The following is a 25,467-nucleotide window of genomic DNA, read 5'->3' as shown; positions in this document are numbered from 1 at the left end:
TTCCACCTAAGTTGTGAAAATAACAACTAGCTGACCGGAAGAATGGTCATGAGTTCCATTTTCAATATATTAGACTTCCAGTGTGTTCAGTATCCAACTGTCGCCTACCCTAAATCCTCCTGGTTTTGATGCAGCAAATGGGTACCCAAGAGATCACGTGCCTTTATCTTCTTCAACCCAATGGTCAGCCCCACCCACCCACCACCCACCCCCATCAACATTTAAGCATCATGGCTGCCTGTTCTAGTTGTTTTCATCTCCTCGGATGTCTGATTTCTCCAGAGTGCTAGCTGTGTGGAGGCTGGTTGTAGACCATATGTCTCTGGATAATTCTTTGGAAGAGAGAGAGTTCTTGACATGTAGCCTCCAATTCACAATCTCCTACTGCATCCTCGAAAATGAAGGGATTACAGTCATGTACTGCCGTGCTTTACCCAATTCTAAGGAATTTCTGAACTATTTTAGCTCTGCCTAGAGCCCAGAATCCCCTAACAAGGACCTAACTCCCTGTTGTTCACTCCACAGAACCACTGTAAGCCTTCAAAACATTCTCAGGTTTTATTTGCCTCATTTTAACCTCATTTGTTCCAAAACTTTCCTTGATTCTTGACTTCCCCTCTAATATCTCAAAATAATTCTAGCAATGAACTCTCTCCATAGGGAGGTCCTGGGTATCTCATAATCGGCTGTTTCTCTGCCACAAGGGGGAGCCAGATCTCTACCGTAAGAGTCTTGGCTGCAGGTACTAAAGACTGACTGCACCTGGGATGAATCCAGGTGCCTTTATTTATCAAAACCCATGGTAGATGAAGTCTAAAGCTGTGCAGACAAGTTTCTAGTGTTCTTTGGATCCCACCACCAAAGGGTCCCCAGCACATCCAGAGTTCCTTTGCTCTTTCTTCAAACACAGGGAGAGGGTGCAGTCAAAGCCCTCTGCTCACTGGTCTCTAAGTAGATGTGTCATTCATTCTAGTCAGAAGGAATTTGTCTCATTGGGATTGTCTTTCTCTAGTGAATAGTACCTTCTCTCTTGCCCGAAATTACCTGGTGCCCCCATTTTCCTTGTTTGTGATAACTGACTTTTTGCAAGGTTAGTTTCCAAAGCAAGACATTTAGTTTTATTTCTGAGATCAGAAGATGCCAGTAAAAGTGGAAATGATCCGGCTGAGAGCGGGACTCTTCCCCGATCCTGGGTTGTTAGTGCTCCCCCCACCCCACTTCCCGAAACTGGATTTGTCCCACCACCACGCGTATTGTTGGCACAAGTCCTCGTGGGAGTGGACCACGGCTCTGCCCCTTCGAGGTCCCAGAATCATCAATTCAGTGCACTACAGGATGTCGGGTCTCCAAGGGCTCGGGTGGTGCGTTTCCGACCCGGCCCAGAGAGGGCGCTCCTGACAGCCTCGCAGACGGAAGGAGCTGCAGCCAGGCGTGCCTTAGCCTCGGCGATGGAGCACCGGAGGAGCAGACTCAGCAAGGCTGTAGGGATCACCTGTGGGAAGGGGCAGGGCGAGCTGGAGAAAAGGTTATGTGAGAAAGACCCTGGGAGAGGCAGAGAATTGGGCACAGGAGGTAAGGTGGGTGCAGGAATAGGAAGCTGTTACCAAGACTAGAAAGAAGTCCTGTGCAAAAGCCTCTCAGTCCTTCTTGATGCCCCTCCAAAACAGAAGCCCCTTTGTTGGTATCTTTTTTTGCCTCTGTAGTTTCTGTCACAGTCACTCCTCCCACCCCACCCCTACCCCCATCCACCTACCCTCCAAATGGGAGCTCTATGTGGCACAGATCTCTGAGCTGTGTAAATCCAGTGTCACACCAAGTTCCATAGATGTTTAAGATCCTCAGAAAGTTTTGGTTGAATGGCCGGCAAGGGGGAAGGATACCTTTTCCTTCTCGTGGGCAACCTGGACATGGCTGGAGATGGGAGCAGCCCGGACATCATCTGACAGTGGTTGGGGAAAATGGATTGCTTGGAGGAGGCTCTCGATGCAGCAAGCCTTGGACTGTCCAGAGAACCGCTGCAGAAGAAGTAAGGTCCGTGTCCGGGCAGATGCCAAGGAGAATTGAGAACAGTGTCACAGGAGAAGGAAGGGATTTGAGAAGGTGGGTAGGGTGGGAGGGTGAGGGTAGGGGTGTTGGGCTCCTGAGGATTGGCAGAAGACGCCGGAGAATTTGTCCCCTCTGACAATCCCATAATCACGAGGTATAACGAAAAACTGAGTTAAAGGAGTTGGTGGTGGACCATGGCTGGCCCATGAGGAGTGGGAAATTGGTGAGATTTACAGCTGCGATCCAAGGGTAGCAACCTTCCAGGCCACCCATCATGTTCTCCGGTCAGCATCTATTGGCTCTCCTTTCTGGCATTGGCCCCTTTCTTTTCCTGGATAACTGTTGGTCCCCATTCTGAGGCCGCAATCAAGCTCATCTCCCATCCCGCCCCACCTGCGTCTGGGAAGTACACAGAGCAGATGAGCAGGGAGCCATTTCTCGCTGGAGGACAGCGATTGGTTCAAAGTTGTGCACATGACCCAAGACAAGCCAATAAGGGCCCTCCACCAGGCACTGGTTGGAGTCGCAAGGAACAGAAAGACTCCTTCCCAATGATTGTCAGGATGTTAGACTAGCACTAATTGTGGCCCCTAAGGAAGAGAATGGACCCGAGATTGAGAACAACTCAGAGGAGAAACAGAGCTAGAGACCGAAGTTTCTAGGTCCGGTCACAAGAGCATTCATCTGTCCTGGAACTGTTCAGTTCCACGGAAACTCACTGGCTTTGGCTTAGAGCAACACGAGTTTGTTTGTTAGTTCTTTTCTGAGACAGGGTTTCTCTGTGTAGCCCTGGTTGTCCTGGAACTCGCCGTGTAGCCCAGGCTGGCCTCGAACTCACAGAGATCCGCCCGCCTCTGCCTCCCGAGTGCTGGGATTAAAGGCGTGTGCCACCGCTGCTTGGGTAGAGTTGGGTTTCTATTGCATCCTTGAAACTTAAAGAATGTCGCCTGGTAGTTACAGGTTTCACTCTTATGTACCTTTGTGCGCATGCGATACAGACAGGAGGATATGCCCGAGAAAGATACACCTGTGGAAAAACTAGCTCTTAACCCTATACCCCTCTCCAACCTTGCAAACAAACAAACAACAACAACAAAAAAAAAAACACCTTATGTGGCAATCAAGGTTGGGGGCCCTCGCATTAAGCTCCCACCTGCAACATGGCCAGCGCCCTCCAAAAGAGCTTGGAATTGGCGATGCGGAGGTCCAGCATGTGGTTCTGTAGGATCTTCCCCAGCAACACGTGAGCCCCGGTACTCACTGTATTCAACACCCACTTGGTGCTGAGCTCACGCTGGAACTTCTAAAATGCAAGCACATGGGAACGCTGGAAGTTAAGAGGCTGGGAGAGCAGCAGGGTGAGAGAGCCATAGGATAACACAGAAAACCCATGCTAAGAGACCAGACACCGAGACGCAGATCCTTTGTTTGACGAGAACAAGCTCTAACAATCTTCTTTCCTTTTTATTCTAGGATCTTGAGGACTAAAGTCAACCTGTCAGCTCCACTTGCCCCAGGACAGATAACTTCCTGGAATGCTGGGGGCTGTTGTTCACGTCTGATAACAAGCCAAGTGTTTCCAGTAAACAAAATTGGTTGCCCCAACTACACAAGATGTGCTTGATCACAAGGTAGGCAGGAGGTACATGGGCAGGACGTACTCAGGATGTATGCTTGCCCCTGATTGGATGAAGGCACCATACTCTGGGAATCCCGGGTATGGACCTGGCCAGTGTCCATCTTTCTTGTCGATATTTATTAAAGTTTGCTTTTAATAAGGCAGTTGTGAATTTGGCCTTTCTTCTCTCAATTTTCATGTGTAACATTCCACTTTATTTTTAGAAGGATTTATTTACATGTATTTGTTAACATGTATGGGTGTTTTGCTGGCATGTGTGTCTGTGTACCACATGTGTTCAGTGAACTAGGAGGCCAGCAGGGGGCATCTGGAACTGGAGTTACTGACCATTATTAGCTGCTGTGTGGGTGCTGCGAATTGAACCTGGGTCCTCTGGAAGAGCAGCCGGTGCTCTTTGAAAGAGATCCAACAGCGGGGCTTCCTCCAGAACCCCCATTAGGCACAAACCACACCCAAACATCTTTTTTCACAGAGAGATTCTTTTTTTTTGGGGGGGGGGAGGTTGAGACAGAGTTTCTCTGTGTAGCTTTGGTGCCTGTTCTGGGTCTTGCTCTGTACACCAGGCTGGCCTCGAACTCACAGAGATCCGCCTGCCTCTGCTTCCCGAGTGCTGGGATCAAAGGCGTGCACCACCACCGCCCAACCTGAGAGATTCTTTATTAAGTGTGGTGGGGGGTTGGTAAAGTGGCTGCTTTCTGACTCAGACAGAAACCAGCAGCAAATGACCTTGCAGGTGTCCTTTTTAAGAAGAGGAAAAGGGGGTCTGGAGAGATGGCTCAGAGGTTAAGAGCACTGGCTGCTCTTCCAGAGGTCCTGAGTTCAATTCCCAGCAACCACATGGTGGCTCACAACCATCTGTAATGAGATCTGGTGCCCTCTTCTGGCCTGCAGGTGTATATGCAGACAAAACACTGTATACATAATAAATAAATAAATAAATAAATAAATAAATAAATAAATAAATAAATAGGAGGAAAAGGGGAGGTCTGTGTTAGAATGGGCTAGGAGGTAGTGGGATATTTTGATTGGGCATGTTAATTAGGTGAACCCAAGAGAGCTTTTGATCACTGGACTTTGGTACTCATCCTCAGGGAGTCTGGCATAGGAAAATGTCCAAATAAAGAAAAGGCCTTCCTGGTTTTGCTTTAGGACTGTAATCTAACAGTTTTTAGCAAGGCAGAGGGAATGGGGGAGAAGGGCAAGGCCTGCTGGAGCCAAATGCTCGAGTAGGCTGGTGTCCCTTCACTCTGAACTGCTAGGGTATCTCTCCAGCCTCCAGATTCTTTATTTGACCCTTGAAGGATCCCTAAATCCATAGATGCCATAAATGTAGGAGGAGCTAAGTACTGGGACTTAGCCATAGTCTCACTAAGGCAGTGTCTAATTCTGCTCCAGGGTCTCTGTCCTTGTGGCCGTATGAGACTGTCACACAAACCCTTGGAAGAGCGTGTACTAGAAACTTTTGTGTTCACTTTTTAAAGATGTCCTGTTTGTCGTTATTGCGTGAATGATGGGGGTTGAAAGCAAGCTGAGCAGGCCAGTGATCAGCAAGCAAGCTGAGCAGGCCAGTGAGCAGGCCAGTGATCAGCAAGCAAGCTGAGCAGGCCATGAGAGCAGGCCAGTGTGCAGCGAGCAAGCTGAGCAGGCCAGTGAGCAGGCCAGTGAGCAGCGAGCAAGCTGAGCAGGCCAGTGAGCAGGCCAGTGTGCAGCGAGCAAGCTGAGCAGGCCAGTGAGCAGGCCAGTGAGCAGCGAGCAAGCTGAGCAGGCCATGAGAGCAGGCCAGTGAGCAGCGCCTCTGTGGCTTCTGTTTCTGCTTTAGCTTTGCCCTGATGTCCCTCAGCGATGGCGGTGTTTGACCTGAGAGTTACGAGATAGGATAAAGCCTTCTCTTCCCATGTTACTTTTGGTCGTGGTGTTTTATACCATGCTATATACCATTTAGGACACTGCCTGTGGGAAAGAAGCCAGTTAAATCTGAGTTATATTATTAGCCATGTATGCCATTAAGTATCACTAACAAAGTTGTTTTAAAATTTACATGATTGACTTTAAAGCTCAAATGGAAAAAATAAACCTGCAATTATAGCTAGGAAAGTCCTTAATATTTAATAAGGGAGGGATAATACTTACACATATTAAACATGCCACAAATCCTCTATCATTAAGCTCATGGTACCAGTGCATCATCAGATGGGCCAGTGGAACAACTAGAAAATCCAGAATGCTTCTAACATTGCAAAAATGCATGCAAACTCACTGTATTGTTATTGGACCAGGGCACATGGAACATCCTGCATCACTCAAGAGCAGCTGGACTTAACAATTAAACTGAGACAGTTGGTGTGGTAGTTTGGACGAGAAGGACCCCAATAGGCTCATATTTGAATGCTTCTCCCACAGTTACTTTGAGGTTTCAAAAGCCCACGACATTCCCAGTTAACACTCTGTGTTTCCTGGTTGGTGTCTCAAGATGTAAGCTCTCAGCCACTGCTCCAGCGCCATGCCCGCCTGCCTGCTGCCCTGCTCCCTGTTCTGATGGCCACGGACTCACCCTCTGAAACTGGAAGCGGGGCCTCCAATTAAATGCTTTCTCTTATAAGTCGCCTTGGTCATGGTGTTTAGTCACAGCAACAGAAAAGTAACTAAGACAATTAGGTAATTGCTTGGAAAGATATAAATGAGTTCATGCCTTACTGCTTCCACAAGAATAAACAAAAGTCCTAAGAACTGCAAGAAGAAACACAGAGGTACCATACCAGCCCGGGTGTGGGAGGAGCTTCCTGGGCTCCAAGCCCCACATGGTAATAGTGAGATTGACAAATTCAACCTTGGAAAAACTGAAGCAGACTCTTTGCAGACTACAGCCAAGAGAAAATATTTACAACATGTATCAGAAATAGAACACTAATGGCTTTATAAAGAACTCAAGGCCAAGGGAGTCAGAAAAGTTTTAAAAGCCTGTTAGAAAAAAAGAAGCAAAGGCTGGTCCCAGTGGTGGACCTCTGTAATCCCAGCACGCTGGAAGCAGGCAGGGAGGGATTATCATGGACTTGAGGCAAGATGATTTACATAAGGGGGTCTCAGGACCCCCTGAGTTCAGTTACACAGGACAACTGAAAAACGGGGTAAGAGAGCAAAAGAGAGCGGGGAGCGGGTGGAGGAGAATAAAGGGGAGCAGAGGGAAGATGCTCCACCTCTGACGTCCTAGAGATACGGGCAGGGGTGTGGCTCCGTTGCAGAGCACTGGCCTAGCATGTGTGAGGCCCTGGGTACCATCCCACTACTTTAAAATGTCAATAAATAATACGTAAAAAATGAAAATTACACAGAAATTGAATGAAGCCAGACAGAACTCTCTGGGAGGCTGTATGGAGCCAGCATTAATATAAACTCCAGCTGCTAAAAGCGAGCGGTAGAAAGGCAATGGAATAAAAGCTCACGACCTCCAACAAAATTCTATTTGTATGTAACCTTTGACAAATATCTGACGTTTCTAGGCATTTATCTCAAAGACACGCTTAGATGCGTGCACAATCATTGCTTCGTTATTGGCAATAGCAAAATGTTGAAAACAAGCTGATGCCCCAAATAAGGGATCGGTCAGGTCAATTATCATACGTGTACATACTCAGCTATAAGTGAAGAAGAGATCTGTACACTGCCGCTGAGTAACATTCAGAAAAGTTAAGCAAAGCACATGACATGTAAAATGTATGTCACCCTTTGCCCAGAAATAAGGGTGTGTGTTTTTTTTTTTTTAATTTTGGTTTGTTTTCCATTTTGTTTTTTCAAAAAGAAACATGCAAAGTATGTTTAAATATGGCTATGAATAGGCCTGAGGAAGCCATCTTGAACAAACTTTCATTCTGAGGATTAAAATGAAAAACAAGTATTAAGAGAATATAGTAAGGGAAGCCAGGCATGGTGCACACCTTTAATCCCAGTGCTCAGGAGGCAGAGGCAGGCAGAGTTCTGTGAGTTCGAAGCCAGCCTGGTCTACAAAGTGAGTTCCAGGACAGCCGAGGCTGTTACACAGAGAGACCCTGTCTCAGAAAATGAGAGAGACAGAGACTGAGAGAGATACACATACACAGAGAGAGACAGAGACAGAGAGACTGAGAGAGACACACACACACAGAGACAGAGAGGCAGAGTGCTAAGGGGCTGTGGAGATGACCCATATGAAGAGCACTTGTTACTCTTGCTTTGGATTGAGCTCTATTCCCAGCACCCACACTGAGAAGTTCACGGTCTCCTGTAACTTCGGTTCCAGGAGATCTGATGCCCTCTTCTGTCCCATGGCATTGCACACACATGGCGTACATACAGACAAGCAGGCACAGACACATACGTATGAAAAAAAAAAGAAAATAGAATATATTAAAATACATCCAAGTCATGCATGGTGGTGGATGTCTATCATCCCAGTAGTCAGGAGGTTGAGGGAGGAGGGTCATGAGTTCAAGACCAGTCTAGGATATATAATGAGTTCTAGTCTAGCTTTGGCTACATTGAAAGCCTGTCTTTAAAAAAATCTAAACATTTAACAACAGCAGAAAATTCATGAGTCCATAATGACATTAAACAATTACAGATGGGGTGGGGCATGAACAGGAAGTTCCTTGGAGAAGGAAGCCAATTAATGAATATAGATAAGAGGAAGAGCTAGAAATAGAAAATCACCAGTTGAGAGTCACCACGGGAATAACTGAGTCAAGGAGAAATCAGCAGCAGATGCGAGCGCAGTGGGTAAGGACAGCTGGGTGACAGGATGCAAAGCAACAGAGCAGCCATCGCCGCCACTGAATAAGTCACCACAGCCTCGCCAAGGAAGAGACAGATGCCAGCTCCTGATGTGACATTCTAGTCTCCTCCAAGAGAAAAAGAAAAAACAAAAACAAAAACAAAACATAAACCTGAATGTGATGAAGAAACAATACAGAAGTTGTTTGTACATCATGGAAATGTGAGGTACATTCTGGAAACAGATTTGCCTAGACTTCTAAAAATAGCAACGTCAATGAGAGACAAGAAAGAAAAAAAAACAAAACAAAAGACTAAAGACTGCTAAGGGAAGGCAGAGAGACCTACTGATTAAAGTCAGTAGATTATCCTTGATCGGATTCCAGATCTGGAGAATAACAACTTCCCAGGGATATCTCAGGAAATCTGAATTTAGGTAATGGTATCAGATTAACTGTCATTCCCAGAGTAGGTAATTATATCATACTTAGAGGAGCAAATGTCCTTGCCCGGAATAGATGTATTCTGAAGTGATTGATGTGAAGTTTTGGGTTTTTTGTTTTGTTTTGTTTTGGTTTGTTTTTTTGGGGGGGACAGGGTGTAACTCAGGGTGACCTCAAACCTCTTATGTAGCTGGGGATGGCCTTGAACTCTTCCTGATTCTGCTTTTGCCCCCCAAACGCTAGGGTTACAGGTGTGTGCCACTCTGCCTGGCACACTGTGAAGTATAAGATGGCTTCGCTTATCTTTCAGATGAGCTAGGGAAAAGAAATGGATGAAGTAGATGTGGCGAAGTGTTGGTGAGTAGAGCAAAATGTTTCAAATTAAAAATGAAGACCAGCCAGGTGGCGCACACCTTTGATGCCAGCACTTGGGAGGCAGAGGCAGGCAGATCTCTGTAGTTCGAGGCCAGCCTGGTCTATAGAGTGAGATCCAGGACAGGCAACAAAACTACACAGAGAAACCCTGTCTCGACAAAAAAAAAAGGGGGCGGGCTGGAGAGATGGCTCATCAGTTAAGAGCACTGACTGCTCTTCCAGGGGACCCAGGTTCAACTCCCAGTACCCACATGGCAGCTAACAACTCTCTGTAACTCCAAGATCTCACACAGACATACATTCAGGCAAAACACCAATGCACATAAAATAAAAATAAATTATTTTTTAAAAAGTGAAGACCGGGCTGGAGAGATGGCTCAGTGGTTAAGAACACTGATTTTTCTTCCGGAGGTCCTGAGTTCAATTCCCAGCAACCACATGGTGGCTCACAACCATCTGTAATGAGATCTGGTGCACTCTTCTGACCTGCAAACATACATGCAGACAGAATACTGTATACATAATAAATAAATCTTAAAAAAAAAAAGTGAAGACCATTACACTATCAAAAATATTCCTACAACCAAAGGTCAGCAAGTGCTGGGTTTTGTCAATTTGACACACACTAGAGTCACCCAGGAAGATGAGACCTCAAATGAGGAACTGCCGCCATCAGACTGGCCCGTGGGCATGTCTATATGGCATTTTCCTGGTTGATGACTGATGGGGGAGGGCCCAGCCCACTCTGGTGAGTGGTGCCACCCCTGGGCAAGTGGTTGTGGGTTGTATGGGAAAGCAGGCTGAGGGCTGGTGGGGTTGCCCAGTGGGTAGAGGTGCCTGCTGACAACCTAAGTTCCATCCCCTGGATCCACAAGGTAGAAGAAGGGAGTCAGTTCCTTCTCTCTCTCTCTCTCTCTCTCTCTCTCTCTCTCTCACACACACACACACACACACACACACACACACACACACACACACACAAATAGTAAAATGTAATAGAAAATTTAAGAAGAAAGAAAACTGAGCAAGCCAGGACGCAGTTTTCCCCCATGGCCCCGCCTCTGCTCCTGCTTCCTGTCTGAGCTCCTGCCCTGACTCCCCGCAATGATAGACTGTGCCATATAAGATGAAAGTCTTAACCTTCCCAAGTTGCCTTCAGTCAGTGTTTTATCATAGCAACCACAAGCAAAGAACAATAAAGTCCCAATGGAAACCTTTTCTTCAGACAATTCCATATAAAGAGAAGAAGCCAGCACCAAGTGAAAGATTGGAAACCACAAGGAAAAAAAACAAAACTAATAGATCTGAATAAGACAAACTTTAAATAAAATGTCACTACATTAGGAGCAGAAATAGCCAGGGGGTAGTGGTGCACACCTTTAATCCTAGCACTTAAGTAGCGGAAGCAGGCAGATCTCTGTGAGTTCAAGGCCAGCCTGGTCTACAGAGCTGGACTACAGAGTTCCTGGACAGCTAGGGCTACACAGAGAAACCCTGTCTCAAAAAACAAAAACCGTCCGCCGGGCGTGGTGGCGCACGCCTTTAATCCCAGCACTTGGGAGGCAGAGGCAGGCGGATCTATGTGAGTTCGAGGCCAGCCTGGGCTACCAAGTGAGCTCCAGGAAAGGCGCAAAGCTACACAGAGAAACCCTGTCTCGAAAAAACCAAAAAAAAAAAAAAAAAATCAAAAACCAAAAACCAAAAGAGGAGGAGGAGGAGGAAGAGAAGAAGAAGAAGAAGAAGAAGAAGAAGAAGAAGAAGAAGAAGAAGAAGAAGAAGAAGAAGAAGAAGAAGAAGAAAAGGGGCTGGAGAGATGGCGAAACTGAACACACATGCCTTAGGAGATTGCTGTAAGAACTGAGATAATATATATGAATATTCATTAGGCTATAATTTGTATTTGTATTAAGCATCATGATTGTGTAAGTGTGAAGAAGAATATAAGAATGTACAGTTATTCAGAGAAGACGTCTTCAAAAACAGGCAATGTTGGAGGAGAATGTGAACATGGGAAGCATGCCAAGAAGAAGGGATACGACACAGGAACACCATTTAGAACAAAAGACTAAGGGGAGTGGATTTCCCACTAAGGAGAGACAGTTATGTAAGAACTCTGGGTTCAGTGAGGCTGTGTGCTGGCTCTGTCCCGTCAAGTCTGGAAGTAGTTTGAATAATGATGAAAGATCATAACCCAGCACTTCTTCTGGACCCTGGTTCTGTCCCATGAAGGGTAGGCAGATTGACTGTAAGAAAAGTCAGGCCCAGAGATACAAGTTTTCTTTCTTGGGACACACAGCAGAGCTGGATTGACACCCAGATTTCCCGGTGTCCGCTCCAAGCCAAACTGCTCAGTATTCCCACGATTCCTCTCTGGGTGTCTCCTGAATTGTCATTTCCACTGCACAAGGACTCCATCGGGGTCACATTTGCGTTATGTCCCACATAGTGTGCCGTGCAAAAGAAACGCTTTTCTGGTGGTGGTAATGACCTCAACATCAACAATTAACCTGTCCCAGAGAACAAATGTGCCTGTGGTGAATGGTGGCCTGTCTGGCCCTTTCTGTACACTCCTAGAAAGGACCGAACCCTGTTGCCTTGGCAACTCTGTTTAGAGACCTGATCATTTGAGAATTTGCCCGGCTTGGGGAGGAAAGAAGACAAACAGGTATGGGGCCTCTTTGCCATCTAGCCTTGGGGGTTTTCTGGACCCCGCTCCTGCTGGCATTGCGGTCTCATCCCCACCTACCTGGATGTAGGTCCCTTCATAATCAAAGAAAAGAAGCGGCCACGTGATGCTGATGATGGAGGGAAAGAGCCTCTTTAGAGGGGCCTGAGGAGGAAGAGATAAACGGGTGGTGTGCTCCAGAAGGCCTGGCTGGACCACTCCCAGATCTTTTCCCCATTGCTGGACACTCACTGGCCAGGACTGCCCCACAGTGCTGTGCACCAGGGCCTGGATGTTCGTGGTCTTCTCTCTCACCTGCTCCACCAACGCCTGGACCTCTGTGAGGTTATCTGCATGGGACAGGAGGCACCTGAGTTAAAAGGCCGGGCTAGGAAGCTGTTCTTCCTGCCACCCTGGGGACCTGCCGGGACGCTCACTCTGTCCCTATGTGTTGGGTAGTTTTGTGTCAACCTGACCCAAGCCAGAATCATGTGGGAAAAGGGAACTTCTGTTGAGAAAATGTTCCCACCAGATTGCCCTGTGGGAAAGTCTGTGGCCCATTTTCTTGATTATTGATGGGCCCAGCTCCCTATGGACGGTGCTAACCCTAGGCTGGTGGTCCTGAGTGCCATAAGAAAGCAGACTGGGCAAGTTATGAGGAGCAAGACAGAAAGTAGCGTTCGTCCATGGCTTCTGCTCTGGTTCCCGCCCTGAAGTCCCTCGGTGATAGACTTATAAACTGTAAGGTTAAAAAAAGAAAAAGGAAAAAACCCTTCCCTACCCAAGCTGCTTTTGGTCACGGTGTTTTGAGACGATCTCCTCTGATGAGGCACCCTGAGACTCAAAACGGCAGCTCCTCTAAACCCCGCTGCTTCCAACCCCATGATTCCCATCTTCCCTCTCACCATCCAGGGTGAAAATGAAGACCACAGTGTCAATTTCCACGAGGGATGGCAAGATGGAAGTCAGGAAGTCATCCTGGGAGAAGGTGAACTGGGGACCCTGGGACAGAAGAAGATAGGCGAGTTCCTCCCAGCAGGACACTCAAGAGCACAGACTTGACTGAGGGGGACCTTAGGGGACATCTAATACAGCCCTTCTGACTTCACTTGGAAAAAAAATCAGTGTTCAAAATGTTAGCATTTTACCAAAGGTGAACGAAAGCCAAGTGTTGGAGGGTCAATCCAGAGCCTTCCGTACGCACTGCTTTGAGGTTCAGTGGCCTCTGACCTACATTGACTGTTTATCCCCTCATCCTCCCTCACCCCCAGGCTCCACTCCCCCACTAGCCTCTGAACACCAGTGAGTCCCAAAACTTCCCAAGGCCTGTCCTCTTCCAACCTGGTTGGTGAGCTCTGCCTTCTGGTTAAACATGCCATTGTGATCACCAATGAGAAAGCCACGGACGTCTTGGAAATCTGGGACGTTTAAGATCAGAGAGAAAAGAATGGCGGGCTTTAGAAGATAGGACTGAGGCTCTGCTGTAGGGGCTGTCATGGGGTTGGAAAGTGGGACATGGGGTGAGCCGTAATCTGGGGGGGAAGCTATAGTCCAAGCACTGAGGGGCGAGCCGAGAGGTCAAGGGCGAGGTGGAATTTGGTGCTTCAAATGGAAAAAGCATTTGATTGACATGCCTCTTTATGGAGGGCACTGGAGAACCTCGGGGTCTGCAGGAAAACGCTTTGATAGGGGACCAATTGGCTGGGATACTTGGAAAGAGCATCAGGACTAGGGCCTACCAGCACCAAAGGTGTGGATGCACTCCACTCCATCCATGATGGCAATGATGCCGAGGGTCTGCCAGCCAACTAGGTACACTCGGCCTTTCTTCTCCAGGCTGAGAGTGAGTCAGAGGCCAGGACACACATGATCACCATGAACAACCCAAGAGGAAACACCCAAGGCCTTCCAGCACATGGACCCATCACTCTTGTTAACCCATCCCGCAGACCGTGCCCTGCCCTCAAGATGTCCCCTACGGACACACAGCCACACACCTGGTGCTGACTTGTTTCATCAGGGTGGCAATTTTGGAATTCTGACTGTAGGTCACCTGATGAGCCCGCTCAAATGTCCTCAGGATTTCCAGAAGGCATCTGGAAGAAAATTCATTAGCTCCCAAAGAGGGCCTGGTATCCCCCCAAAAAGACCTAGGTATCCCTACCCACACCTAAGGGAAGACACAATTCCCATTTTTCAAAGAAGTTTTGCTAGTCCCTGATGGAGGGAAGCGGGGGGGGGGGGGGAGAAGGAGGGAGAAAGAGCCCCTTTGATAAGAGCAGAAAGGGTCCTATTTAAAAAGAGGGCTGAAGTGGGAAAAACAAAAGCCAAGAAGAGGGTGGGCTTGAGCATTCTGAAGCTGGGCCAGAGACTCTGGTAAGGGAAAGATGTCAAAGCAGAGCGGCCTCTAGCCTGCATGCATCTTGGAAGCTAGCCTCTGGATTCTGAACCTCCCACCTCCTCCCCCACGTCACCACTGCATGGATCTGATCCCCCAACTTGTCTGTTTCCTCCATACCTTTGAGAGACCGCAACGCCCTGGTCCACAGTCTTATGGGCCGCGAGAAGTAGAGTTTCCAGCAGGATCTTGGTGGCGCTCCCACCTTTCATCCGGGAGGAGCCACTGAGGCCCTCGGGCTAAGGAGGCAAAGATACTAAGAGGAACTGGAAGAAAGAGAACAACCCAGGAGTCTACCAGTTCAACAGTTCACGACCCCTGAGCACGGAGTGGTGTCTGTGACCACCGACATGGAATGTGATTGGTGACTCCCGGGCGTGAGTGTGGTTGGTGGTCCCCACAGGATGTGCACTCTCATCAGTGACCCCCGGGCCCATCTTTTCCTGGTGGCCTTGACTGTTTTATGAGAACCGGTGCTGGAGCGTGCTTAACGGGAGGAGACCAGAAGAGAAGGGCCACCTCTGGCGGTCTCTATGGTGGATCCAAGACTCAGGAGGAAGCCACAGTGAGTGTGTCTCTGGGTCCAGCGTTTTCAGAGAGTACTCTTCTTTCTGAGAACCTTCCCCACCCTGTTTTATGGCAGTTTGCCATTCTTCAGTGCCAAGTTCCCCATGCTTTGTACAGACACATGGAGCAGGCACTCGGGTGATTTGTAACACTGCACATCACAGAGATCACAGCAGAGGGAACGGTGTGGCCAGTGATTAAGAGCAGAAGACTGGGGTTGGGGACTGAGCTCAGTGGTAGATCAAGAGGAAGGTCTCAGGGGTGCCCACCACTGACAAAGGGAGGTAGGGAGCAAAAGTTTTAGTTAAGAAAAAAGTCAGGGGCTGGAGAGAAGGCTCAGTGGTTAAGAGCATTGACTGCTCTTCCAGGGGACCCGAGTTCAATTCCCAGCACCCACATGGCAGCTCACAACTGTTTGTAGCTATAGTTCCAGGAGACCCCAACACCCGTAGCAAAAATACCAATGCACACAAAGAGGTAAAAATAAACAAATTTTAAAAAAGAAGAAGAAAAAAGAAAAAAGCCAGGCGATGGGCGGTGGTGGTGCACACCTTTAATCCCAGCACCTGGGAGGCAGAGGCAGGTGAATCTCTGTGAGTTTGAGGCCAGCCTGATCTACAGAGCGAGATCCAGGACAGCCAGAGCTACACAGAGAAATCCCATCTGGAAAAACAAAACAAAACAAAACAAAACAAACAAAAGAATGAAACTGCATGCAGGTTTTTAAAGCCATATTTGACATTTGAAACTGTAAAAGAGACTGAATGAGACTTAACAGTGGTTGGTTAGTGAAGGCTGCTGTCTATGCATAGATGGCAAAGGGCTCTTCTCGACTGTTCTAGACTCTACATTATCCTAGCTCTTCTAGATTGTTCTAGACTCTAAACTGTTCTAGACTCTCTAAACTGTTCTAGCTCTTCTAGACTGTTGGACTCTCTAAAATGTTCTAGCTCTTCTAGACTGTTCTAAACCCTCTAAACTGTTCTAGCTTTTCTAGGCTGTTCTAGACCCTAGAAGTACCTACTGATTACTGATAAGTAGGGTTGAAATAAAGATTTTTTAAAAAGCATTTTGAGGTAAAGAGAAAATAGGACTTCGTTGAAACCATGTGCATTGACGTGAAATGCCTTGGGGATTTATGAACAGGGACTATAAGATCAAAGGTCCCCAGTAAGTAGCAAGCAATTCCCACATGCCTGAAGAGGTGCATAAAGGAAAGAAAGTTGGGCCCTACCCCAATGGCAGGATTGAGCACAAAAGCTTCCTTTTTCTCTTGCATCTTCTGCATCCGCTCAGCTACTTGCCGGAATGTCGATCTCCAGTCTTCAATGGGGTCATTTCTGAGGTCCAGAAAAACACGTAAGAAAAAAGACTTCCTGTGAGACTCTGAAGGAAAGGCCTCAGCTAGTAGTGAGGATCAGTGAGAGAGTGGGGTCAGAGGTCAACTACTTCACAGGGAAATATGCTTTGGAGCATTTGGGGTGGTGTGTCCCTGAACCCCAAGGATTGGGTTAACAACAACAACCAAAAGCCAGCAACAAAACCAACATTCAAGTTTCAAGTTCTAGCTGGAAGCCAAATTCAAAACTACCACCTTGGGCTGGAGAGATGGCTCAGTGCTAAGAGCACTGTCTGCTCTTCCAGAGGACCTGGGTTCAATTCTCAGCATCCACATGGTGGCTCACAACCATCTGTAATGAGATTTGGTGCCCTCTTCTAGCCTGTAGCCATACATGCAGGCAGAACACTGTATTCACAATAAATAAATCAATCTTAAAAAAAATTACCACCTCATATTCCATCCTAGACTCCTTTGAGACCCTTCCCTTTCTTGGAAATACATCTAAAAATCTCATCCAAGGAATGAACCCTTACTACCTGAGGGAGATTGTTGGTCCCTAACGAGGTATGAAGTTATGCTGTTAACTGCAGCATCTGTTGGTGAATATTCTACAATCGATGAATCAGGAACGAAGCAATGCATTAATGAGACAAGAGAGCTGGTGCAGTCTATGTGCTTAGCTACAAACTGGAATGTCAAAAAAATTAGGGTCTTCTGAAGTGGGAGATAATTTGTGAATTCATCAGTGTGCCAGGACCTTAAAGACTACTGAGCTACCCCTGCACATGACATCCCTAACTGTCCCTTATCATCACATCCCCGACAAGATTTCATAATTTTTTAACTATTTCTTTTACTCTTTGTGTGTGTGTATGTGGTGTGTGTGTTCATGTGTGTGTGTGTGTGTGTGTGTGTATGCACATGTGTGCAGCTCCATATGCACTTGTGTGTGGAGGTCAGAGGCCAACCCCAGCTATCTTCTCTTAATTACTCTCCATCTTATTTTTTGAGATACTAAACCTAGACTGACTGGCCAGCACGCCCAGGAATCCTCCTGCCTCTGCTTCCCCAGCACTGGGATTACAGGCCCACATCAGCCCCTTCTTGAACTCTTTTTTGGTTTTTCGAGACAGGGTTTCTCTGTGTAGCTTTGGAGCCTGTCCTAGAACTCACTCTGTAGACCAGGCTGGTCTTGAACTCACAGAGATCTGCCTGCCTCTGCTTCCCTAGACCCAAGGAGGGAACAGACAAAGCACCAACATTGTGCAGTAAAAATTAGGATTCCCAGACTTCGCTGAACATCAATACCCACTGCTGTGGGATGTTCCGTATGTCCTGTGGGAGCCCGTTCTTGGGTTCCTCGTGGCTTTACCCAGCAGGTCCGCATAGAGGATGATCAGGACCACAGGCTGAGTGTAGGTGTCTGAGATGGTCTGCACTTGGCTGTGCTGGGGGATGGTATGTATGTCAAGTTGCTCTGATTGGTCAATAAATAAAACCTGATCGGGGCCAGGCAGTGGTGGCGCACGCCTTTAATCCCAGCACTCGGGAGGCAGAGCCAGGCAGATCTCTGTGAGTTCGAGGCCAGCCTGGGCTACCAAGTGAGTTCCAGGAAAGGCACAAAGCTACACAGAGAAACCCTGTTTTGAAAAACAAAACAAAACAAAAGCCTAATTGGCCTGTGGCTAGGCAGGAAGTATAGGCGGGACTAACAGAGAGGAGAAATAAAAGAACAGGAAGGCAGGAGTCACTGTCAGCCGCCACCCTGACAAACAGCATGTGAAGTACCAGTAAGCCACGAGCCACGTGGCAAGGTATAGATTTATGGAAATGGATTAATTTAAGCTATAAGAACAGTTAGTAAGAAGCCTGCCACAGCCATACAGTTTGTAAGCAAAATAAGTCTCTGTGTTTACTTGGTTGGGTCTGAGCGGCTGTGGGACTGGCGGGTGACAAAGATTTGTCCTGACTGTGGGCAAGGCAGGAAAACTCTAGCTACAAACCCCCCCCCGGGGGGGGAGGGGCTCTGTTTCGCAGTAACCATCCAGTTCTGGATACCACATCTCCCCTGAGGTTGGCCTCAGCAGGCGTGCACAGAGCCCTAAACTGTATTTTTATAGAGCTTCCGAGACAGTTCTGAAGATGAGCCAAGACAGGGAGCCACCGCTTTAAGGAACAACTGGAAGGTCTCCACGCCTACATTGTTTGAAATTCTTCATTTCACTTAGTCACAGGGCCTGAAATTAGCACCCGCTGCTGCAGATATATTTTGGGTGAAGAAGCGTCCTCCACGAAAAGGATCAGGGTTAAGAGTATCACAGATTCATTTACACCTTAGTATGAGTTACACTACAAGCCTGGAATCTGGGACTTGGAGGAGAACTTCCAAAAGAACCAGGCTCTCTCACTGCAGTCCCTCATGGACAGGAAGCCCTCAGTGCCATAGGGTTCCCCCAACGTGGCTCTGCATTAGAATCGCCAAGGATGCTTTAACAAAATAGACATTTCATGGCCTTACCCCAAATCGATAAAGAACGATACCTGCACAGTATTAGCCAGCGACATGGAGTGTTAGATCAGAACAAGTGGCCATTTGGATGGGGCAGCTTGGGCTACATAGCAAGACCTTGTCCCTCTCCTCCCAAGAAGGTGTGGTTCCGTAGCACAGGGCTTCAAGAGGGAGGAGGGGCAGATGTGAGCAGCCCAAGAGGAGCCAAAGGGCTCTTGGGATAATGAAAGAAAGAGCAAGAAAGGAGATGGAAAGAGGAGTGGGTGGCCACTTGGGACCCCTGCTACTCTGAGAAGACGCTTGGGGGTCACCCCAGATAAAAGCATAGACCTTTGGGGTATACCCTTTCCTGATCCTGCTTTTTCCTTCTAGTTCTTATCTTTTTACTTCCCTTCCTGCTTTGAATTTGTTTTATGTACCTTTTGTTTTTGTTTGCTTGTTTTTTTCGATACATGAGTTTCTCTGTGTAGCCCTGGCTGTCCTGGAACTGTCCTGGCTGTCCTCTGTAAACCAGGCCGGCCTCGAGCTCACAGATCCGCCGGCCTCTGCCTCCCGAGTGCTGGGATTAAAGGTGTGCGCCACCACCACCTGGTTTATGTGGCTTTTGTAAACTGCCTTCCACCCTTCCTGAAACAAGGAGGGACCACTGGAAATGAAGCGACCAATAAAAACTTCAGAAGCTTCGGGGCCAGCCCCTATTTACTTTGACAATCTGAGGCTTGGCAAGCAAGACTGTAGATCCATCTGCCGCCTCCCGCCGATCATACTGTGGACTTTGACATGTCCCTTTCCCGGGCTCCCCCAAGGCCCAGCCAGTCCCAACGGAAGCCTCACCTGGCCATGCTCACCGGGTTGAAGCCAACCAGGACTGGCAAGAAGACGGCTGTGTTATCCATGCAGAAGTCCATCTGGCCTGCCACAAAGGGGGCCTGGCGGGAGCAAGAGAGGAAGACACATTAAAGAGGCCACTCCATCTTTCCCAAGGTCCGCATGGCACCTGCCCCGGCACGCTTGCTAGAAGTACAGATGCCGCAGCCAAGTTAAGACTTGAGCCCAAATTTTATGTAGGGGAGCCTACTTCTTACAAGGACCCCAAAAGTAGCAGATCTACTTTTTCTTTCTTCCTTTCTTTCTTTCTTTCTTTCTTTTTCTTTCTTTCTTTCTTTCTTTCTTTCTTTCTTTCTTCCTTCCTTTCTTTCTTTCTTTCTTTCTTTCTCTCTTTCTTTTTTTTTTTTGTTTTTGTTGTTTTTTTTTGGTTTTGGTTTTGTTTTTCGAGACAAGGTTTCTCTGTGTAGCTTTGGTACCTGTCCTGGATCTGGCTCTGTAGACCAGGCTGGCCTCGAACTCACAGAGATCTGCCTGGCTCTGCCTCCCGAGTGCTGGGGTTAAAGGTATGCACCACCACTGCCCGGCCAGATCTACTTTTTCTCTGAGCTATGATTTCCTTGTATAGTTGATGCTGGCCTTGAACACACAGCCAACCTTCTGCCTCTTTCTCCTGAGTGCTTGGATTACAGGCAAGAGTCACCCAGCTAGCGCTGCATGTTTCTTATGTTCCTTCTCGGAAATCCTCCAAATGATGAAGCTGGGAAAGTGCCGATCACAATTGTCACTGAAATGACCTCCTTGAGGCCAATGGCCTCCTCTTCCTCATCATACAGCTGCTGAGATCTAATGCTCTGCACCCTGAACTCTTAGAATCAAAACTGTTGTGGGGTTGACAGGAAACCTCATCCCGTGGTTCTCATACAAACATCCTGAGAATCTTGTTAAAACGCAGACTGACCCGCTGGAGCCTGAGATCCAGTGTTCCTAACCAGTCCCCATGGATGCTGATGTTGCCGGTGGGGATGGACGCCAGGGGCCAGACTCTTCTGTGAAGAGCCAGAGATTAATTCTGCAGCCTTTGTGGGCCCTGTGATCTCTGTCCAACAACTTAAGCCTAGCACAAAAGAGGCCATGAAGTCTAAGTAAACACTAAGACTGCACGCCAGTAAAATGGTCCACAAGTTCAAGCAGCTAGCTGGCTACACGGACTGCTGGCATAGCTTGCTGACCCCTGGACTAGTCGGTCCATCTTGGCTGGTGATGAATCAATGCACAGTTATTCTGAGATGGAATTGCCTCCCCCTCTTTTCATATCCATGAAAAAAAAAAAAAAAACAGATCGAAGTTGGTGAAAATTAAAATAAAATTCCTTGTGTTGGTTTTCTATTTCCTAGCACCCGGCCCATCAATCCACCTTGCGTGCCGTTCTAGCCCCACCCCTTCCTCTTGTCAAATGGTCCCATCAGCCCGTCCTCACACTTACAGAGAGTCCCACAGAAATGCCTATGACAATCACTCTCTTCTTCCCAGCAGCCACCTAGGAATGGAGGAGGTGTGAGTTAGGGTGCCCTGGAGCAGGGCGGTCTCCTGGAGGAGGAGGGTTGGTCAGGGTGATAGGGAGGTCACCAGGGTACACATCTACTGTATGAGAAAATCAGGACCAGAGTAGGGGCCAGGCCTTGGCTGGGGTTGGCGCTTTTCTAGCCCTATGAAAAGGGACCTACAGGTGTCTCTAGTTGAGTAGTATTGGAAAACACAGACCTTCTTCAGCTCCTCGATCCCGTGAAGGGCGCTATCTTCTGTTCGTTCCCGAGAGGCCACGACAGACCTAAGGGTGCACACTCAATCAGGTTGTTGGCACTGGCTAAGAAGCAGAACCTATAGTTTATTAGGAAAGGGCACATTGAAAGAACGGAATGGGGGGAAGCTGTCATTGAATGGGCACCTCCTGTTTAGCATGGACCAAGGTAGATACACCACAGAGTTTTTAAAAACAAAACAAAACTCAAATACCTACAAGGCCAGGTAGGCAATAAAAGTCTGTGAAGGACCAGATAGAAGACTATGCAGAATGGTGGAGACTGAGGTTCAATATAATCTTTGACTAAAGTCATTCAAATTCAGTTTCAAAAAAAAAAGTTCGGGCCACATGCACAGGTCAAGGTAACTTACCTGTCACCTCCTGCAATGAGGTATGTGTACAGAGGCTTTTGTCCAAGTCCTTTCATCAACTGGTTGAAAGAGACCTGTCCAGGAGGAAAGGGTACGAAGAGGGACCAATAAAAATGATGTCATGTGGATTCTCAATTTCTAGAGGATTGAGGATGCAGAATGGTCTTTTAGACCAATAGTTAACCCTAACTTCTTTGTCATCTCCCACTTAAAGATGCAACTTGGGGATGATCGGTTAGCGATGCTTGAGGTGGCGGAGGGTTAACAAGAGGAAGGTATCACTCTAGTGGGGTCAGAAACATCAGACTCTCTCCTGGGCTCCTATCCTTTGGAAAGGAGGTGGGGAGAGAATGTGTCTATTGAGAGAATTTACCTCTGGCGAGCTTTGTGGTTCTGGGTGACACCCCAGAAGGAAGAGAGAAAACAGGGAATGAGCATACTCACAGACATGAGGAATGCCATCCGGCCAGAGGTTCCTCCCCCACTCAGCACGACCAGGCCTCCATCGGGCTCCTGGGGAAGGAGAGAAACCCGGGTCACCAGGGTCCAGCTCGGGGGAGAAGCATACTTGTTTTTTTCCTTTGTCAGCCATGGAGGAAGACTTAGAACTACTTATTCTTCCCGTCATCATAAAATTGAGTAGAACATAGGCTGTGTGGGGTAGCAAACAAGAACAATGATTTGGAGAAAGAAATCCTCCTGGCTGTCCTCCCTGACTAAGCTATTCATTAAAATTCCTACTTATTCCAGCAGGGACTTGGGAGCAGCTTTGTCAATTAAATACAAATAAATACTCAAAGCAGAAGCAGCCAGCAATTATCAGCTGGGTACATGCAAGCAAGCTACTGGGATCCCCCTTTCTTTGTTTCTTTGGTCTGGAAAGAGAAAAAAAAAAAAAGACAATAATACCAACTTCACAGGTTTCTGTGAAGGTAGTGAGTGTGAAGGTTCATGGCTGGGGCCAGAGAGATGGCTCAGCGACTGAGACACTGGCTGCCCTTCGAGAGGAACCAGGTTTGATTGTCCACACCCACATGGCAGCTCACAACCATGTGTAAATCCAGATCCAACACCTTTTTCTGCTCTCCGTGGGGACTAAGTACTCACATAGTACACAGACATACACGCAGGCAAAACAACCATACATGCTAAAAATAATAATAATTTTTAAAAGAAAATGTTAAGTTGGGCAGTGGTAGTGCATGTCTTTAATCCCAGCACTCGGGAGGCAGAGGCAATCAGATCTCTGTGAGTTCGAGGCCAGCCTGAGCTACTGAGTGAGTTCCAGAACAGCCAGAGCTACACAGAGAAACTCTGTCTTGAAAAACCAAACCAAAACAAACAAAACAAAATTAGAAAATGTACTGCTGATGATAGAGTATTATTTATCTAGTAATTATCATAAGTATTATGATGACCAAGATAACAATAAATATCCAAAGGGAAGAGCAAGTTAATAAAGAGTTGAGATTTATAAAAATGAGAGCTGGAGACCCAAGAAAGAAGGACATTATAGGGAACAAACATGTTTGGATGAGAAGCAGGTGGAGAGCTCGCACCTTCAAGACTTCCTGGACTTTCCCAGCTACTTGCAACATGGTGCTCAGAACAGCCTCGCTGTACAGCCGCTGTAGAGAGTGGACAGGAATCAGTAGGAAGAAACAGAGGATAGGAGGAGGCATTGGGATGGCTCATTGGGTAAGGGGATTGCCGCCAAGCTTGATGATCTGAGTTCGATCCCTGGAACCCTCATGATGAAAGAACAGACTGATTCCCAAAAGTTGTCCTCTGACCTCCATACATTTCCCCATGGAATAAATCTCCCCACCATATACATAAATACACGGGAAAAGGGGGGGGGGATGAGGAGAAAAGCGAAGAAACGGAGGATGGTGGATTGGGATGGAGGAGAGGGCTCAGGATTTCCAAAATCAGGAGTCATAGTCTGGGAGGGTAGAGGTTGAGATGTGGTTGGCTTGGCATCTCTTCTGCAGTGTCCGAGGCTTGACTCTGGGTCACCTGGTAGGTGGGCATGATCTGCCCCTCCTCCTGGAAGATCTCAGCATCACACTGCCCCAGCAGTTGAACGATTTTCTCTGCATCTGCTTTGTCCAAGTTCCGGGTCAGTGGGTTGGACTTCTCTGTGATTGGCACAGCTGCTTCATACCCTGACAACTAGACAGAAGGGGGACAAGGGCAGGAACAGGAAGCCAAAGTCTGTTTTCTGCCTGCTGGACTGGAGGTGGGAGTGGAAGCAGGCACACACACACACACACACACACACACACACACACACACACACACAGAGTCATATATCAAGAACTTAGTCTTCATGTGATGTTCTGAGTCTATTAGGGACGGAGGATCACAAGGGAAGACAAGGAGAAAGAATGCCTATGATGGGTGTGTGCCTTCCATCCCAGCATTTGGAACATGGCAGCCGGGGGATCAGGAGTTCAAGGCTTTCCTCAGATAGGCAGCACGTTTGAGGCCAGCCTGGGCTAGACCCTGTCTCAAAAGCCAAAAGAAGAAGAGGAGGAAGAAGAGGCAGGAAACAGAAGCTTAGGACTGAGGCTAGTCCAAATTTAAAACTATTCAAGGAATCAGGGTAGAGGGCTGAAATTGAGAAAGGTCCTCACCTCCCATTCGCCAGGCTCAGGGGTCTCGATCACATGCTGATATCGTTTTGTGCCTGGCATGGTCCCACACTGCGGACACACTGTCCTGCCTGCCTCTGCAGTCACACAAACTCCCCTGGTGACAATAACTTTGCTTCCAGCTGGCAGGGTCTTATCTGAGAGCCATGGAGATGATTAACCCTGTGTCTCTAAGGCCTGCCCCCTACACCCCTCTCTTCCCCACCCTTTCCTGTCCCTAGCTTCCCAGCCCTCCATGGGTGCGCCTGAGGGTGTTCTTCGAAACAGCCTCTGTCTCCACAGCCTCTGCTTTGCTCTCGAAGAAGAGGAGAGGGTCATTGCTCTTGCCCTTCAGGCACAGTGCCCTCTGGAAGGCTGGGAGCCTGGATATGCAGAACAACACCCAGGCCAGAAAGAATCCCTGATCAAGAGAGCTCCGGGGCCCAAATGCCTCTGAAGGCCAGAGATCAGGGTCAGAGGAGTCGGAGGACCTGGGCCATGGCTTGATCACGTGTCAGCCTGCAGTCTTTCCCTGCCCCACTGGCCCATTTTATCCTCTCCTCTCAGAAAGAAAAGCATCAGAAGCTGCTGGGCCCCGGGTGTACCTACACCGAACTGGATATCACAGAGGAAAAGTCACAGAAATAGAAATACCGTCAGAAGAATGAGGGCCGAAGAGGAACCTGCCCTAAATACAGCCAGTATCTTTCTCCCGTAGATGGTAGGTGTCGCTGGATCCCCGGACACTTAGAAGTCATGGTTGACAGCCTGGCTTTTAGACGAGAAAACAGGCTCAGAGAAGTGGTCTGTTATTTCATATCACACAGATTTCATACTCAACTAAAATATGGAATCATTTAAGGACTTCCATGTTCCCTGAATGAATTTTGCAACAACTATCAAGTTGGTGCAAATTAATAACACTCTTCCTTCCATACAGTAGCGGAAGGTTTCTAAAGAACCTTGTCCAGTGTGTTCCATTTGACAGTCTAACAAACTGTTCGAGGTTCCTATGCTTCACAGGTGGGAAACCTGAGGCGCAGGTTAATGGATTTCTCTAAAACAAATGAGTTACACACACACACACACACACACACACACACA

At 47.7% G+C, this 25,467-nt stretch overlaps 1 protein-coding gene across 3 annotated transcripts; it reads right to left on the bottom strand.

Moving 5' to 3' along the window:
• Positions 1-1,091: 1,091 nt before the first annotated feature.
• On the bottom strand, positions 1,092-25,449 carry Gckr (glucokinase regulator). 3 transcript variants are annotated; one of them, XM_037198099.1, is made up of 20 exons: positions 24,367-25,449; positions 23,747-23,902; positions 23,287-23,355; positions 22,172-22,240; positions 21,728-21,801; positions 21,317-21,383; positions 21,039-21,092; positions 19,562-19,656; positions 16,111-16,216; positions 14,430-14,548; positions 13,909-14,007; positions 13,651-13,748; positions 13,253-13,329; positions 12,817-12,913; positions 12,164-12,261; positions 11,993-12,076; positions 3,200-3,349; positions 3,024-3,073; positions 1,881-2,015; positions 1,092-1,492 (listed from the first exon to the last, which is right to left on the bottom strand). In XM_037198099.1, exons 1-20 carry the CDS (start codon positions 24,424-24,426, stop codon positions 1,489-1,491), a joined length of 1,761 nt encoding a protein of 586 aa, XP_037053994.1. In that variant the 5' UTR covers positions 24,427-25,449; the 3' UTR covers positions 1,092-1,488. The 3 variants fall into 3 exon arrangements, with proteins under 3 accessions (XP_037053994.1, XP_028730739.1, XP_028730735.1); XM_028874906.2 differs by lacking the exon at positions 3,024-3,073 and having other exon boundaries at positions 12,227-12,261; positions 24,367-25,448; XM_028874902.2 differs by lacking the exon at positions 3,024-3,073 and having other exon boundaries at positions 24,367-25,446.
• Positions 25,450-25,467: the final 18 nt, after the last annotated feature.

The sequence above is a fragment of the Peromyscus leucopus genome, chromosome 22 (genome assembly GCF_004664715.2).
Source record: "Peromyscus leucopus breed LL Stock chromosome 22, UCI_PerLeu_2.1, whole genome shotgun sequence".
Taxonomy (NCBI): domain Eukaryota; kingdom Metazoa; phylum Chordata; class Mammalia; order Rodentia; family Cricetidae; genus Peromyscus; species Peromyscus leucopus.
The sequence above is the reverse complement of the archived record's forward strand: the minus strand, read 5'-3'. Positions and strand labels throughout refer to the sequence as shown.

What these genes read in the sequence shown, in the direction of transcription:
- Gckr (XM_028874902.2), bottom strand. Translation starts at nt 24,426, where the DNA reads ATGCCAGGCACAAAACGATATCAGCATGTGATCGAGACCCCTGAGCCT. An exon ending in CTGAGCCTGGCGAATGGGAG is followed by an intron (nt 23,903 to 24,366) that starts GTGAGGACCTTT and finishes CCTTCTGTCTAG; the next exon opens with TTGTCAGGGTATGAAGCAGC. An exon ending in GCATTTCTGTGGGACTCTCT is followed by an intron (nt 19,657 to 21,038) that starts GTAAGTGTGAGG and finishes TGCTCCCGCCAG; the next exon opens with GCCCCCTTTGTGGCAGGCCA.